Source organism: Leptodactylus fuscus, chromosome 6 (assembly GCF_031893055.1).
Source record: "Leptodactylus fuscus isolate aLepFus1 chromosome 6, aLepFus1.hap2, whole genome shotgun sequence".
In the NCBI taxonomy this organism is placed as follows: domain Eukaryota; kingdom Metazoa; phylum Chordata; class Amphibia; order Anura; family Leptodactylidae; genus Leptodactylus; species Leptodactylus fuscus.
Genome location: NC_134270.1, coordinates 165,149,532 through 165,166,934, shown reverse-complemented (window position 1 = coordinate 165,166,934; position 17,403 = coordinate 165,149,532). Strand labels below are relative to the sequence as shown.

The following is a 17,403-nucleotide window of genomic DNA, read 5'->3' as shown; positions in this document are numbered from 1 at the left end:
CTGGGGTCACAGCTGAGGCCTGTGTTTGGGTCTCAGCAGTCATGTGGGGTGCATCAATGGCATTATGACTCTGAATGAAATCATAGGCTTTATCAGTGACTCCAGGGTATGTGATATCAGAAAATAAGCTATAAGGGTAAGTTCAGATGAGATTTTTTTGGACTGGAACCTGAGGTGGAGGCCGCCTCAGGTTCTGGTCCAAAAGCCAGGTAGCTACGACTGAAAGCCAGTGCACTGCAACGGCATCCAGCCACACACTCTGCTCCGGAGGTCCAATGAATGGGCCTAGTCCGGAAGAGGGAGAGTCTTCAGGCCGAATCGCAAGGCGACTAGGAATCCGGAAAAAAATATTTCAATGGGATCCGTCTTTTTGGTCAAAATCCTGACCAAAAAACTCCACGTGAGGTCACAAGAACCTGCAGACAGTGAGGAAGAAGAATGGACACCCAGGAGAGTTGAGGAAAGGTGACCATCAGTGTTTTTTTATTGTTTTCCATACCTCTTCCAGAGTATTTTAGGGTGGTGAATCCTAAAAATTTTGGTTTGACTGAGACCAAAGTCTTGGGACAATTCGTAAGGAACTAATCCACTCATCTCTAGTACCTTTTATAGCCTCCAATGTTCTCTCTGCCTTAACTGCAATTTATTACTATTCCTTACCTGGTAGTAACAACCATTGTAAAAGCATCCACATTGGTCTAGGGGCACACAGTTTTCCCCATCAAATACATAGTCCTCATCACACTCGCAGCCTTCATCACACAGGACTGAACACTCATAAGTATCGTAGATGGAAGCACATGTGGTGGAACACATATCAGCACAGGTTGTGTAATGGCTGTGAGGGCCACACTTCATAGCTGTAACATAATCAATCAAGACAGAATTAGAATGTGAATTAAAAGTTGCTGTTTTGTTCTTAAATTATAATAGTAAAATAATAACATTGTAGCACTGAACTAACATTGACATCTATGGGATTTAGTTGTAGGAAACATCAAGAGTTGGTGATCAAAGTTGGACTTATCCACCACTAGAGAACAAATACCAACTCGTCTCAAAAGAACTGAAAAGGGAAATCATGACATGTATCGACAAGGAATTACAGAAGAATCACTTGTCTGTGAGTCATTGTGTGACTTTTGGACCCCACTGATGGAACAATTTCAATTTTCAAGAAAGGTCAATGAAAAGACAACCTCATTTCCAAGTGACTTAGAAGCCAATGGCACTAGGTCTATTTCATACGAGATGACTTACATATGGAAGGAGGACTTCAGAGAGAATTTAGTGATGGCCCTAAGAAGCTCCAGATTACCATTACAAGTGTCTTACACTACAATACCGGTGTACAGTTGGGTTGCATAACTCATTGAAATTTGGATATTCCTTTGATACTTTGCAGTGGAAAATGGTTACAAAGTGGAATTATGGTATGATAAGTTGCCCACAGATTGTATTGCATGTCCAAGGTGACAGAATTCCTTTAATGGGATTTCGGGACTAGGATATGTCATGAAGGTGACCCACCGATCAGCTGTTTGAAGAGGCTGCAACTTCCCTTCCATGTCCAATGACTCAGTTCAGTACCATTCAAGTGAATAGGGCCAAGCTGAAATATTAAATACTGCCCGTATGATATGTATGATGTTGTGCTTGGTATTCACCCGAAGGTTGTGACCTGTTCAACCCCCTGATCTATGTGTGTTCCAGGGTATTGCCATTAACTATCCAAATATAAGTCCCGGATAATTTTATTGACTATATACTCACGGCAAAAATCGTCTGTCCTCCAAGCAATATCTGTGACCCCTTCATATTTGCAAATATCGGCATAAACAGCAACACTGTCGCACAACACACTGCTGTCTTCTCCGTTGGTCTGGCACAGGTCAGAAACACAATCATTTACAAAGGGTTCAGGGTCGACCTTGGCGTGACACTTTGCAAATGGACCAGAGGGATCACTGATGATACCGCAGTTAATTTTCTTTAAAAATATCTTCTTCTTTTCTTCTTTGCAAGATGGACAAGGGTTGTCGGCACTGCCACATCCATCACATGACTCTTCTGTGTCTCCATGTCTCCACTTATTTCCAAAGGCATTAATTTCTGCCGGTGTTGTGCCAGCATCATCTTTAGCAACTCCATTGTAGTTGCCGCACAGACCACACACGGTGTCCATATAGTTACTAGGCACAGTGACGGAAGCGAGAGACTGGTAGTTGTATCTCAAAGAGAAGCCGAAATTTGTCGTAATGCTGACACCTTGACCATAACACTCAGCTCTGATATTCCCAGACTGTAGTGTAACTGGAAGTCTGGATGTTACTCCATTAACCTAAAAGTAATCCAAAAATATCAATAAGACGTTAAATTACAACCAACAGAGAGACCAACCCAACAACTCGTCTGTATAATCCCCCGTTTCCTTGAAGCCATCCAAAAAGGAATCTGCTCTAGGCTTTGAGACGTGATGTAATTTAGGAGCATTGCAAGCAAAGATTTTGCAAAATAACCACCTCGGACCCGTTGGGTTGTGTGGCAAAGTACAGAAGTTTCAAGTGTCTCATTACCTGAATGACGCCTCTTTTCCCATGGTTCACAGTCAGGGTTACTTGATGGACTTCTACAGTGATGCTTCTGATTGCTCCTGGACCGGAACCTTTCTTCTCGTGTGTTACAGTTACCTGGAACTTTGTCAGATTTCTTCCTGATGTCTTTTCTTCGCAACTCTTAGCCAGCACATAAGAGCACAGGCCACCAAAGTCATAATGGTGATTGTCAAATGTCCGATAGTGGGAAAACCCTGAGGCTGTACAAGTGGCCGAGCCTCTGGGGAAGCATCCAAGAACTCCATTTTGCACCTGGCATTCTTCATTGGAGGAACAGTGTGATGGGGCACAAGTCATGATGCCGCCTTCAGAGCAGGAACATTTCTGGGAACATTTGTTATCATCGTACATGCTCTCACCAACAGAATAGTAGACATCATTGTAATTGCATCCACAATCGGCGATAGGGACACACTGTCCTCCACTGAGTATGAATCCATTATTACACACACAACCTTCTGTGCATTTTCCATCACAACCTTCTGGGACGGAGAGACCATTGCAGGTGGCAGGACAAGGATCAGCACAGACCTCATAACTGCTATGAGCAGGACAGGAGAATGCTGCAAAAATAAGTACAAAATATATGTCATCGTTTATCCATCCATTTATCCAACCATTATTTTCTTATTTGCTCCATTGGCAGCACTGTTACACTGAGCCACCACTAACGACCTGTGACATTGCGGGACCTATGAGGTCCACTATGAAAAAAACTACCTTTTACTTATGTTGCTGACTTATCTTGGCTGGTTGTGCTATGGATGGGCACAACAGTGTGGTAGACTTATATAATCTACTTGGTGGCTTATGATCACGATACTAGGGAGTGTATCCCATCCGAGGGTTGAGCTGATCTCGAGAGTTCAGGATCGATTTTAAAATCCGATTTCCGATCATTTTCCAGCCGATTCCGATCATGATCGTGAAATTTGCTTCATCACCGATCGGGATCCGATCTTTCCCGATCCCTCAACCCTAGTCAATGCTTCTCTATGGGAAAATTCACTTTTAGGGTTGAGCCGATCTTGAGATTTCAAAATACGATTTCCAATCATTTTCTAGCCAATTGTGATCGTGAAATTTACTCGATCGCTGATCGAGATCCAATCTTTTCCGATCCCGACCGCTCAACCCTAATATAGACTTAAATGGTTCCCCAAGGCCATAAAAGAGAAGAGAGGACTTGATGCAACACCAGAAGTCTCCTGATGTTTCCATAAACAGAATCAGCAGCATGAAGTCCATGTACAGAAAGAAGATGTGACTTAATTCAATGGATTACGTGTTTCAAGGGTGGACTGCCCTTTGACAATAGAGTGGCTCATTATTGAAACGCATACTCTATTGATCAAAGATAAAGTCACATCTTCTTAGTTGAACTTTATGCAGTTGTTTTTGTGTTTGGAAGTATCAGGAGTCCTCTGGTGGTGCATTAACCCATCTGGTTTAACCCCAAAAAACTTAATGTAGTACAAATTGATGAAAAAACTTGGCTATGATAGAAAGCCATTGGAACACACTAAATTTCAGGGCTGCATAGCTGCAGACCCATCAGAGGTCTTTTGCTGACTTCTGTCCACTTCCAAAAATGTCTACAATGGGCATAAGAACATCAGAATTGGACTATAGAACATGACAAAGAATGTAAGGTGTTGACTTGGCTACAAATTTTGCTGAAATCTAGACTGATCCATAGAAGCATCACCTTACAACTTATAGGACTGAAATGGCCTACTACTAATGTCTTGGTATCAGATACTAGGTCTTGTGAAGTTGTGTTTCAATGGATATGAGCTGCTTTGGCATACACAAGATGTGTCTATGTCACTGTAGCTTGGGTCCATGGTAACATGGTGATCCGTGGCAGCAAGGTCAAAGACAATCAGAAGACTTCCCCCTTTTTGCTCAACATATAAATTTCAAAAATAACAAAAAATGTGACTTACGACAGAAGTTTTGACTCCGCCAAGGATATACAGTCGCTCCTGCTTCTTGGCATGCCATAACATATGCTGATATAGCAGAGCAGAAAACGGCCTGCCGCTTCTGTAGGATGCAATAATCGTAAACACAATCCTTAAAGAAAGGTTCAGGATTCACTCGTGCGTGACAATCACGGAACGGCCCCTTAGAGCTCATCAAGACACCACATTCGCTGGCTCCATCTTTTTGACGTTTCTCTTCGGTTGATAACTTAGCACAGACAGCACTCCCCTCATCTTTACATTTGGGTACTTCCTTAACCTTCCAGCTCTTACCAAATGTTGTGGGGTCGGTAGGCTTTACTCCCCCTTTGGGTGTCAAGTCATCATTGGGGACTCCGTTAAAATTGCCACAAAGACCACATACAGCATTGGCATAAGTGCTGGGAACAATCACCCTGACAATGCTGTTGTAGTCAAATATGACCTTCATTACAGAGCCAAAACTGAAGACGGCCGAGCAAGGGTTGCGATAGAAGGAAAATTGGCCATCGTTGGATCTAAATGGCAGATTTATAAGTATGTTGTTAACCTGCAAAAAATTAAAATTAGAGAATAATTACATTTGGCAACAATGGGGAATCAATCAAATTTCATGATTATTTATGAATTTCAGTCACCTTTTTATTGGTCATTATTAGAGATGAGCGAACACTGAAATGTTCGGGGTTTGAAATCCGATTCGAACAGACGCACACTGTTTGACTGTTCGAACGGGTTTCGAACCCTATTATAGTCTATGGGGGAAATGCTCGTTTCAGGGGTACGCAACATTCGATCAAATTCTACTTACCAAGTCCATTAGTGAGGGTCGGGCTGGATTCTTCTCCCTGCACAGCGTCCCCGCGTCCTCTTCCGGCCTTGAATTCACTCTGCCAGGCATCGGGCCTGGGCAGAGCCGACTGCGCATGCCCGCACTACAAGTGTACATGCGCAGTCGGCTCTGCCCAGGCCCGATGCCTGGCAGAGTGAATTCAGAGCCGGAAGACGCCGCGGGGAAGCTGCGCTGGGAGAAGACTTCTAAAGGTAAGAGAAGAACCAGCGTTGATTGGCAATGTATAGCATTCTGCCAATCAATGCTGGTTCTGCATCGAATCTTAACTTCGAACAGCTAGTAGTACTCGATCGAGTACGAGTATTTCAAATACCGTAGTATTCGATCGAACACCTACTCAATTGAACACTACTCGCTCATCTCTAGTCATTATCATCTTTTATAAAATTTATGATATTTTGGAAAAAAACAAACAAACACAATTGTAGATCTGGTTATAAAACCCCCAAAATAGATCAATCTAAGGCTGGGTTCACATGGGTTTTTTTAGTCCGGAACCTGAGGTGGAGGCTGCCTCAGCTTCCGTATCGGGATCGGGAAAGATCGGATCCTGATCGGTGATCAATCAAATTTCATGATCGTATCGGCTGGAAAATGATTGAAAATCGCATTATAAAAAGTTAAAAACGATTCTGAAATCTCAAGATCGGCTCAACCCTAGTTCTGGACCAAAAAACGGATAACCGCGACTGAATGCCGGTGCACTGCATCGGCATCCAGTCGTGCACTCTGCTCTGGATTAGGCCCAATGAATGGGCCTAGTCGGGAGGAGGAAGAGTCTTCAGGCCGAATCACAAGGCGAATCGGCCTGAAGAATGAGCATGTCTCTTCTTTTTTCCGGGAGCCGGAAGAAACTGCTCCCGTAAGAAAGAACTAACCGGCCCCCATTGATTTCAACGGGAGCCATCTTTTTTTGTCAGGATTTTGAGGTGGATACGGCCTCAAAATCCTGACCAAAAAACCCCGCGTGAACTTACCCTAAGGAACTTCTCACAACCTTTAGGAGAATTTGTAATAGTTTTCAGGCTCCCAGTTGCAATTGTGTTGCACTTTTTCATCTTGTATATTTTTTCAAATGTATTTATGTCAAATGGCTTTACTTACCATAATTTTATTTGGATACTGTGTACTGGCCGTGAATTCCAGGCCAAAGATTTTTATGGTCACCACCGATGCGTAGGAGACTTTCAGGTTCCCTCGATGTTTATTTTGAACCCAGACCTCGAAATCTGTTAGCCCGCGACTCTTGTCACACAGGGAGGCAAGTTGGTAGACACAGGTACCGTGAAAATCATACTTGGTTCCATCAAAGGCAATTAAATGGGGGTCACCATAGGCAGTACATACACCATAAGATAGGGGATAGCAATTCTGAATCCCATTCCTCACGGCGCATTCTTCTTGTGCCCCACATGGTTTGTTGACGCATTCGACCTTCCCGGTTTTCTCACTGCACACACATCTTTGCTGGCATTTGGTATCATTCCAGAATGACTGATTGGGGCTGTAGGTGAACCCATTATAAGAGCAGCCACAGCTTCCTTTAGGTATACACTTGCCTTCACTTAAAACAAAGCCTGAGTTACATTGACACATTTCAATGCATGACTCTACACAGACAGATTTGCCTTCAGGATCTTCACACGTGGCTGGGCAGGCCCTTCCACATAGCTGGTAAGAACTGTCCTTACGACACTGCATCGCTAAAGTCAAATAAAAATAAGTCAGTTTGATAAATTCACCCTTATATTGATCTATTATATCGGTGAGGTCTGTACTTACGACATCCAGAAGCGTTTCTCCAGTCCTTAATAGGCGCTCCCGCGCGTTGGCAAGTTTCAGCATAAGATTGGACGGCATCACAGGAAATCTTTTTGTAGCCACCATTGACACATACATCAAAGACACAATTTTCATGGAACATCTTGGGATCTACAATGGCATGGCACTCGCTGAAAGGACCATTCGCTTTGTTGATGAGGCCGCAGTAGTCATCACTTAAGTACTTATTGGCAGTATCTGGTGGACAACTCAAGCAAGGTCCACGGCAGTCATGCCAACAGATTGTGTTGTCTTCCATCTACAAGTATGAAGAAGAACAGTTTTTTTGGTATACCGTATATCGTAATTGTGGCTAAGGGTGACAGAAAGATTTTGTGTTCCACAATTTATCTTCTAGTGATAGTATCATTGATCTAGAGCCATTTGGAGATCTAGCTCTGGATTACAAGAACTACATTCTATGTTATTCCTCCTTGTGGGGTTGCTCAGCAAATGCAAACAGCTAAATCGAAAAAGTTCTTCATTGGCGAGGAACCCATCCAGCGCCGCACCTCCCATGGGGCAACCTGAAGCAAGCGCTTCAGGCGGCACTATGTCAGGGCCCTAGGGAGGGCAGCATTTTTGATTACCTAAGCCAGTCCAGGACAAGCTGTCCTGGACTAGCTTAGCACCGAGCGGTGGTTTGGGGAGGCCACTGGAGCACTCCGTGCCTGCTCTCTGCCTGCGAACTGTGCTAAGCCCCGCCCCCTTCGATCGACCATGCCCCCTTCACTCGGCCACGCCCCTTCGCTCCGCCCCTCCTCCGGGGGGGGGGCAGCTTTCTGTAGTTCGCCTCGGGCGGCGAAAGGGGTAGGTTCACCCCTGAACCCATCTCAAAGGAGACATCTCATTGGCCTAGAGAATGTCCTGGCTCCATATTTAATTTGTGTCAATGGTTTTGGATCAATGGTTGGAAAAACGCAAACAAGAAAAGAAAAAGGAACAAAGGATATTGATAGTTTACTCAATTGTGATCTGTGAATCCCCTGGTATTACCTAAGGAATCTATGAAACTGATTGACTGGCCACTGGTTCCCCAGTCAGTATAGTGGCAGCCATACTCACTTTCCAGCTCTCCTGAAACGTCCAGAAGGTTACTGCAAAAAAGTGTGACCTCCCAGAGTCTGTAAAGAGTGGGTAACCCACGACTAACCAAATGCTCCTCCTTCTTCCAGGTTCTCAGCTATGTTATATGTGACATGGGCACTTTATGGGTTGGTCCTGTCTCTCGAATCAGGCATGATTGGCGTATTTTGCCACTATTGCCTGGATACACTTCTACTAATCCATTAGAAGCAATGTAAGTACATGTATAACCCAAAGTTAGTGGTACATGTTTGTGACTGGGAGCAGAGTGAGTAGGGCAGTGTCATACTATGTACCTGGATGCTACATCCAGTCCCTGGCCACCTGTACCTTCACTTTTCTGTAAGTGAAGCGTGGATTAATTTCAGCCGCTTTAATTCCTGGCAGTAACAGCAAAACCATCGCCAGGAATTAATGGGTTTCACACTTACACCAAAGTGAAAGAACTGGTTCCCAGGGACTGGATTTTGCTATAGCCGCATATTGGTACATAGTGTCACCACCTGAAAAGAAACACCCTAAGGCTGAGGCACCATGTTGTCAAAACGCAGCTTTTTTTGTTGCAGATTTTGCTGCAATTTTCTGAGCCAAAGCCAAAAGTGGATTGAGCAAAAGGGAGAAGTATAAGAAGCGTCCTAGACCTGCTCCATAATTTGCAGCTCTTCAATTTGGCCCGGACACACAGCCGCAAAAACAATGTCTGTGTGTATGGACCCACTGAAATATAAAGTTATGTACTTTTATCCACAACTGCAGATAAATAGTATGGCCATGTGCATTACACTTTAGTAACTCCATGTGCCTCAAATAATAGAAGTTAACCCCATCATGTCCCTCACATTAACCCCTGTGCTCATCCCATAAGGGTTACTGATACGTGAGACATGGAGGTAATAATTAAGCATCTTCTTCATTGAGGTCCTTTATTAGTACCTCCATGTGTCTCACATATTAGTAACTCTTATGTGATGAACACAGGAGTTAATGTGAGGGACATGTTGGGGTTAATTACTATTAATGTGAAGCACATGGAGTTACTAAAAATAAACTAATAATCCGAAATTCTAGACATTAATAGGAATAGTAATTCAGCAGGTACCTGGTGTTTTGTTTTTTTTTTACTTTAACTTTGCACATCGAGCATTTCTCTTCCTCCACATGGCAGGAGCTCATCAGTGTAGCAGGCAGGGCCCTTGTGCTGTAGAGTGATGAGCTCTGCCCCTGAGCTTTCCTCACCCCTCTCATTGGTGGGAAGAGAGTGCAGCAGGAGAAGGAGGAGTGTTCTAGACCAGTCTCTTCTTTTACTGTACTGTACTGGCTGCCGGGCCAGAAATATATGCTTTCATTGCCACTCTTGGCACATGTACCAGAGGTTGCCAAGCCTGATGTAGGGAGTCATCTCCAAAAACCATTGGATTTTTTTTTTTTAAACAAAACTGTAAAACATCTCATATGCAGAACATCATAAACATGTATCTTACCGCCCAGCTAGCTCCAAAATCGACAGCATTTTTTACTAAAGCTCCCGTAGGTGTTTGGAAGTCATCCTTCGGATCTTGGTTGTAGTTTCCACACATACCGCTCATTTTCCCAGCATAACGTCGAGTAATTTCCAACATTAAGACATGATTCCAGTCGTATAGAACCTGCACGTCGTTCCCCAACTGCAACACAGCTGAATTTCCACTCTGGAAAATTTTCAATGTCCCATTCATGAGCGAAACGGGGAGTTGTGTAACAGCATTATCCACCTGAGGGAAAAAAAATAGATACAAAATTTGGAACAACAATTATGTATTATTTTTGTCTCGTTTTACTACATTTTTAAGTTTTATAACACAGAGTTGGAATTATAGTCTGTAAGAAAAGGCACAACATGATACATAGACAAAGAATACCCCGGGGTATGACACTCACATTAGCTGATGGTATCACCGATGCAAATCACAGGAGGAACGTTCCTGGTCACGAAAAAGAATGAACCCCAAAAATATACAGGTCAAGTTTAAATGGATTTTACTATAAAAGACACTTGTCCACTATACACAGGATAGGGGCTAAGGGTTCGATCACTGGGGCACTGACTACAGAGACCCCTAACAATCAGGAGAATAGGAGCCCAAAAGTCTGCCATGCATGCCTTTCATTTGTGAATAGAGTGATCGGGATCGGAAAAGATTGGATCCCGATCGGCGATTGAGTAAATTTCACGATCGCGATCGGGTTCCGATCCCGCCTAAAAAAGATGGGGAACGGAATTCCGATCCCGATCGCTTAACCCTAATTACCTGCACAGAACCGCTGCCGCTCCCCGGAGCTCCAGGCCGTTGTTCTCTGTCCTCTTCTCTCTCATTCAGATGCCGACAGAGCGCCGTGTGTGCCCCGCCTCCCTAGGCATAACAAGCCCCGCCTACTTCATGCATCAGTAACACTAGTCTAGGGAGGCGGGGGTACTCATGTCTCCCCGTCCTGTACTCACCCACACTTTCCTAAGCCACAACAAGCACCGCCTACTTCCAGCATCAGTAACACTAGCCTAGGGAGGCGGGGGCATGCACGGCACTCTGCCAGCTTCTCAATGAGAGAGGAGAGGACAGAGAACAATGGCCCAGAGCTCAGGGATGCGGCAGCGGTTCTGTGCAGGTAACTGGACAGCAGATTTTTAGTAGCTGGCAGATTTTTTAATCACTACACAGCGTGGAGTCCAAAAATTGAAGCCTTCCATTTTTGGACTTCATGCTGTGTAGTGAATAGGATCGTTTTTAAAATCCGATTTTCAATCATTAAAAAATCCCATTGAATTGCATTAGGATTGGAATTGGGATCAGACTCGGGTTTGGATGGAAAATGATCGGAAGTTGGATTTTAAAACAATCCTGAAATCTCAAGAGCCGCTCAACCCTATTTGTGAATGGAATGCAACTGCGTTCCACAACCTGTGCTCCATTAGCTGACATAGGGCTATCCGACCGGACCGGAAGTCCCATAGCAATGAATTGAGTTCATATTGTGGAACACACTTGCATTAGATCTAATCCCTCAAAGGGTATGAACTGAGCATTGGGAATTATTAATAAAATTTATAAAAATTAATTTAAAAATCTGATTTATTGTTTCTTTTTTGCTTTGTGCCTCCTTCCGCACCTGTAAAATTGAATATTATATATGGAGAGCAAGGGGACAGGAACATTCATGCCTGAGGAGGGCTCAAAAGCTAAGAAGACACCAATGTTAGATAGGTTGGCAAGGTTGGCACTGTTGCTTTGCTTGGGGTGCTGGGTTCAATTTCAATGAAGGGCAGCGCCTGCATTGGCCACGTGATGGAAAATGTGGCCAAGTCACCGTGTTACCCTAGTCTTAATGTTATCTGCTCTGCTGCTCCTAACATGTTGCAAATTGAGCATTTTTCTTGATGCTCACTCTGGCCATGGAGTAAACTTTAGGAAAAAAGCATATTCTGAACGACACTTAAGACTAAATATCAATCAGCACTGACCCTTATGTGTCCATATTCTCCTTTCCTGATGACGATTCTGTGGGGTCCTGTTAGCATGTAGACCTCACCCACATAGGAAACCCGTACGTTGCCTCGATTTTCTTGCTTCATTTGAATCGTAAACTTAGGAAGGTCTCCGACATCTCCAGACACGGTGGCAAAGGTATATGTACAGGTGCCCATGAAGTCATAGTATACTTTATCCAAAGTAAAAAGATGTGGATCTCCTGCTGCCCAGCACAAGTCCACCTCTGGTTTGGTACATGCTGTTATTCCATTTTTCATGACACAAACCTGGCGAGAAGGACAGACAGTAGTTCGACAGGATGGTGGTGGAGGACCTGGATCTAAATGGACAAAAAAAGTAAACATAAGATATCTATCTATCTATCTATCTATCTATCTATCTATCTATCTATCTACTAGTTAATTTCACCTTTCACACATGTTCCGGGAGAACCACAACTAAAGGATGACCCAATGCCTTCAATTTGTACACCAATTTTTTTACTGGGATGTTCAAATTTGTGAGATGTCAGCCTGTTTCCAAAGTTGAATTCATACCAACTGTAGCGAGTTCCAGCAATTTCAGTCCATTGTGGTCTATAGAGGGGTCTTCCATCAAATCTAATGTCCGCTGTTGAAGTAGTCTCTGCTATAATAGTTGCATAGTTATCAATGTCACGTTGACCGTATATGTAGTAGGCACTGCAGTAGCTCTCAATAGGCATAATATTCATCAAAAATGGGCTATACGCAAACCTCTTGCTTCTTCCACCAACGTTGAAGTAGGTGACTTGCACACCATCACCTGATTCAATTCTCAATGGTATAGTCGTTGACATTCCTATTTCCAGCACCTGGCCGGCCACCATGTCTTCTTTTTTGTGAGTTGTATTGAAAAAGTAGTTGACTTCGGTTTTACCTGCGGCAATGACATAGACCAAGTCTACATCGTTCTGGAAAGTTAGAGGGGCAACAAGATAACTTTTTCCCCAGTGTGAGACAGGTAGAAGCTGCTCATAGGCATGATTACAGTTGGTCAACTTCTTGGCACAAGTGTGTCCACTAAATACAGCCACAATAGTTGTAGAAACTATATGAGAACCTGACAAATCATCAGCACTCAACACTTGCATCCCTTGGTAAGGTGGAAGAGTTATGGTGACGTCACTGTTGGATGCGTACCTCTGGCCGTTGACTTGAATAGAACCTTTGGTGTGAAGTTTAATGTTAGCCTCTTTCGACATTGCTATGATTGAAAACACCTTAGAAGAACCTGAAGCCCCAGTTTTTGGTGTGATTAGGTAATATTCTGTTCCTAGTGCAGTATCTGGGTACACAACTGATGTCTCTGCACATTTGAATCTGTGGTTTAGAGCAAGGACAGTGATAGGTTTGTTAGAAAAGACGGAGACCGAATTTTTGAAAAACACGTTCCCCCTATTCTCAACGGACTCTGGTAGAGTCATAGAGATAGTTGTTTTACTTCCTAAAGTTATGGATTTGTTGTAAGATCCTCCTCCATTGACTGTAACAATGATGGTTGTGTTATCTTCGGTGGCACTTATTCGGAGATCCTTCTTTGGACTACTTAAATTTGGAGTCCCCTCCTCCATAAAGGTTGTGATGAATTCAGTTCCGATCATATTTGCCCATCCGATATCTAGAAAACACAAAAAATGACAAGATTTGACAAGATAGAGTATGAAGATTGAAAATGGATTGGTTATAATCTACGACTGTGTTCAGACTTTGGTAGCTACGTTGAGTGTACAGTATACTAGAAAAGCTCCCGATCCATACAGCAAACAAATCCATACCATGTTCACCCACCCTAAAGATGATCTTTTTGGCACATCACTTTTTGCTGTGGGACGTGCACTGCACAATGGAGTTTGAAGGGTCCCATCTTCTGTTAGAGGTTTCCTCAAGGAATACCACCGACAAAAGGTTTAAGCATGGTGTACCTTCATGTTGTCCTCAGCTATCTAGAGTAGATGTAAAATAGAAAGCCCGGGTAGCTTTTCAGACAATGCTTTACCCCATATAACCCTTAAAGTATTTGTGTCCGGTGTCTAGAAGAATGAAAAGAGAATTCTCCAAGGGTCCAGGATAGGACTGGCTTCCAAGGTCCTGCAGAAGATAATTCCCTCTCAATGTAACTTGGGCAAGAGGACAAGAACATTTTCTACATAGAGGAAGGGTGGTCCTCAGGATCTTGGTGGGACCAAGGAACCGACTCTGAAGAGAGTGGTAATGGTGGTTGCAGGGACACGTGGGAGGGGGGCGCACTGGAGGAAGCATGGGAGGGGGGTCTGGGGTGCGGGGGAAGGGGCATGGGCACGGGGGGCGAGGGCAAGGAGGGGAAGGGGGAATGGGCGAAGGGGAGCTTGGATGAGGGGGGTTGGGGCAGGGGCACGGGGGGACAGGGAGCAGAGGGACAGGGGGGAAAGTGGTAGGTAGGGGGCCCCTAGGGGCAAGCGGGGGAAAAAGGGGGCGGGGGCGCATGACGCAAAGCATACACAAAAGCAATTGGGTAACCATACACAGCTCAGCGCCCCCCCACACCAACCCGCAGACAAAGTCGGGGGCAGATGCTAGATAGTCTATAAGTCTATTACACTTTGACAAAAACGGCGATATCGCCGCAAAGGAGACACCGATTCACAAGGAGAAAACACAGGCCTGGGTTGATATGCTGGCCTCTGATGGCAGACTCCCTTTAAACTCTCTGATGTTTGCCTAGAAGACAGGTCACTTCTTACATAGAAGTTCCATGTTGGGAAGATCCCGACAATTGTGCTAAGTCCCAATAAACTGCAAACTAAGACTGCAGTCACACTAGCGTTCGGGGACTCAAGCAGGACCTTTCTATCTCCCGATTTAAGGCGGAAACCCAGCAGGCCCTATTATAGTCTATAAGTCTATTATAAGGAATTATTATGTCCGCAGGTAATGACTTTTTAAGTGGGTACAGTTTCTGTTTTTGGGGTCCCAAAGTGGAACCAAACAATGGGAACCCAAACGCTAAAGTGAACCTAGAGTAAGAGTGATGGTGGATCATGATGAAACCTAATGTCTATAGGCAGTTTAATGGAAGACAAGATGATCTAGTGCTTGGAAATATCGAACATTCTTCTGTTTATGTTACATAGGAGTAGTACAGTTATAGGAGAATTTAATATTTCTTTGTGGGTGAATGTGAGAAGAGGACAGAAATATTTTATTCTGCCCTGACTTGGGTTATTAAACACTGAGTAACAGCACAGCATTACACAATTTACATAATAATGGCCTGTAATACCACTCCTAACCTCATGGTGTGCTGAAGAGAATAAGTCTTAAAGTAGTAAAGCGCACAAAGAACTTACAATTAGGGTTGAGCGATCGGGATAGGAAAATATTGGATTCCGATCGGCGATCGAGTAAATTTAATGATCGCGATCGGAATTCCAATCCCGATCTTTTTAGGCGGGTTCGAGGTCGGAGGTTATTTCCCACAATGCTTTGCTACTGGCCAAGCAATGTGGGAAAAGCTAACAATGTGAGCTACTAGAGATGAGCGAATACTATTCGAAACTGCCATATTGAATAGCACACTCCCATAGGAATGAATGGATGTAGCTGGCACACAGCCTGTGTCGGTGTCCGGCCGCTTAACCCCCTGCACGCCAGGTGCGTCCATTCATTCCTACGGCATAGCAGGGAGGAAACAAAAGTATACTGGACTCTGCTACATCTACATTACTGTACATTGACTTGTCTATCTACTCTTCTGCTTCGTCCCCGCTTTACCATATACTCTACATCTCAGATGTAGCAGAGATGAAAATACGGTAAAGCAGCGATTAAGCAGAAGAGTAGATAGACAAGTCAATGTACAGTAATGCAGATTTAGCAGAGTCCAGTATACGGCACAGCAGAGAGAAAACAGAATAGTACACTTACCTGCACAGATCTGCTGCCGCTGTCGCTCCCCGTTCTTGTTGATCCATGCGCGCCCCTAGCTCCCAGGTTAGTGTTACAGACCTAGGAAGAAGGCGGGGCTTGTGGCTTAGGAGAGTGTGGGCGGGTACTGAGAGGGTAGATGTGAGTGATGCACTCACGTCTCCCTGCCCTATACCCGCCCACACTCTCCTTAGTCACAACAAGCCCCGCCTTCTCCCATCATCAGCTACACCAGCCTAGGGAGGTGGGGACGCCCGGAACTCCGGGGAGTGGCGTACACATCGGGAGAGGAGGCAGCAGCGGTTCTGTGCAGGTAGGTGGGGGGAACTAAGTTGCCGGCTGACTTTTTACTCACTGCACAGTGTGGAGTCCAAAATTTTTGGACTCCATGTTGAGTAGTGAACAGGATTGTTTTTAAAATCCGATTTTCAATAAATAAAAAAATCCCATTGACTTACATTAGGATCGGAATTGGGGTTGGGTTCGAATGGAAAATGATCGGAAATCGGATTTTAAAATCGATCCTGAAATCTCAAGATCGGCTCAACCCTACTTACAGTGCCATCTAGTGATAGACACAGTCATTACATTACATTTGCTGACTAGAGCTAGTGAATGAAGTATATATAATGTAGATTCATAAAATATATGATATTATATATAATATACAATATAGCAAATGCTGTCAATTCTGGCTGTTTTGCTATTTTGCAGAGAATGCATTTATTGCCGTTTTAGATCTTACCACAAAATAATGCAGCCCATAAACATAACTGCACAATCCGGAGGGCCCCCATCTCTGAAAATAAATAGAAAAAAAGGATTATACAATATGGAAGACAAGAATCAGCAATGATATAGCAGGTTTATATCATGACCTGCCCAGTAACCCTAAATGTCAGTCTGTCCCTTTCTTCTCCGGAAGTGTCAGTGTGTCATTGTCCTGTACCCCAAGTGTCAGTATGTCCTCCTCCTATACCCCAAGTGTCAGTATGCCATCCTCCTGTACCCCAAGTGTCAGTATGTCATCCTCCTGTACCCCAAGTGTCAGTATGTCCTCCTCCTATACCCCAAGTGTCAGTATGCCATCCTCCTGTACCCCAAGTGTCAGTATGTCATCCTCCTGTACCCCAAGTGTCAGTATGTCATCCTCCTGTACCCCAAGTGTCAGTATGTCATCCTCCTGTACCCCAAGTGTCAGTATGTCATCCTCCTGTACCTCAAGTGTCAGTATGTCATCCTCCTGTACCCCAAGTGTCAGTATGTCATCCTCCTGTACCCCAAGTGTCAGTATGTCATCCTCCTGTACCCCAAGTGTCAGTATGTCATCCTCCTGTACCCCAAGTGTCAGTATGTCATCCTCCTGTACCCCAAGTGTCAGTATGTCATCCTCCTGTACCCCAAGTGTCAGTATGTCATCCTCCTGTACCTCAAGTGTCAGTATGTCATCCTCCTGTACCCCAAGTGTCAGTATGTCATCCTCCTGTACCCCAAGTGTCAGTATGTCATCCTCCTGTACCCCAAGTGTCAGTATGTCATCCTCCTGTACCCCAAGTGTCAGTATGTCATCCTCCTGTACCCCAAGTGTCAGTATGTCATCCTCCTGTACCCCAA

General features: G+C 44.3%; 1 protein-coding gene across 1 annotated transcript in view; it reads right to left on the bottom strand.

Annotated features, from left to right (window-relative positions):
* The window catches only part of LOC142209001 (IgGFc-binding protein-like), a 66,212-nt gene that overhangs the window by 39,735 nt on the left and 9,074 nt on the right, over window positions 1–17,403 (bottom strand). The window contains exons 2-11 of the mRNA XM_075277929.1: window positions 16,535–16,588; window positions 12,275–13,504; window positions 11,839–12,185; window positions 9,824–10,093; window positions 7,218–7,515; window positions 6,540–7,138; window positions 4,565–5,132; window positions 2,577–3,178; window positions 1,774–2,341; window positions 661–860 (exon numbers count right to left, since the gene is read on the bottom strand). Coding sequence (XP_075134030.1) covers window positions 661–860; window positions 1,774–2,341; window positions 2,577–3,178; window positions 4,565–5,132; window positions 6,540–7,138; window positions 7,218–7,515; window positions 9,824–10,093; window positions 11,839–12,185; window positions 12,275–13,504; window positions 16,535–16,586 — 4,734 coding nt within the window. The 5' untranslated portion in view covers window positions 16,587–16,588. The remainder of the gene's footprint in view (window positions 1–660; window positions 861–1,773; window positions 2,342–2,576; window positions 3,179–4,564; window positions 5,133–6,539; window positions 7,139–7,217; window positions 7,516–9,823; window positions 10,094–11,838; window positions 12,186–12,274; window positions 13,505–16,534; window positions 16,589–17,403) is intronic.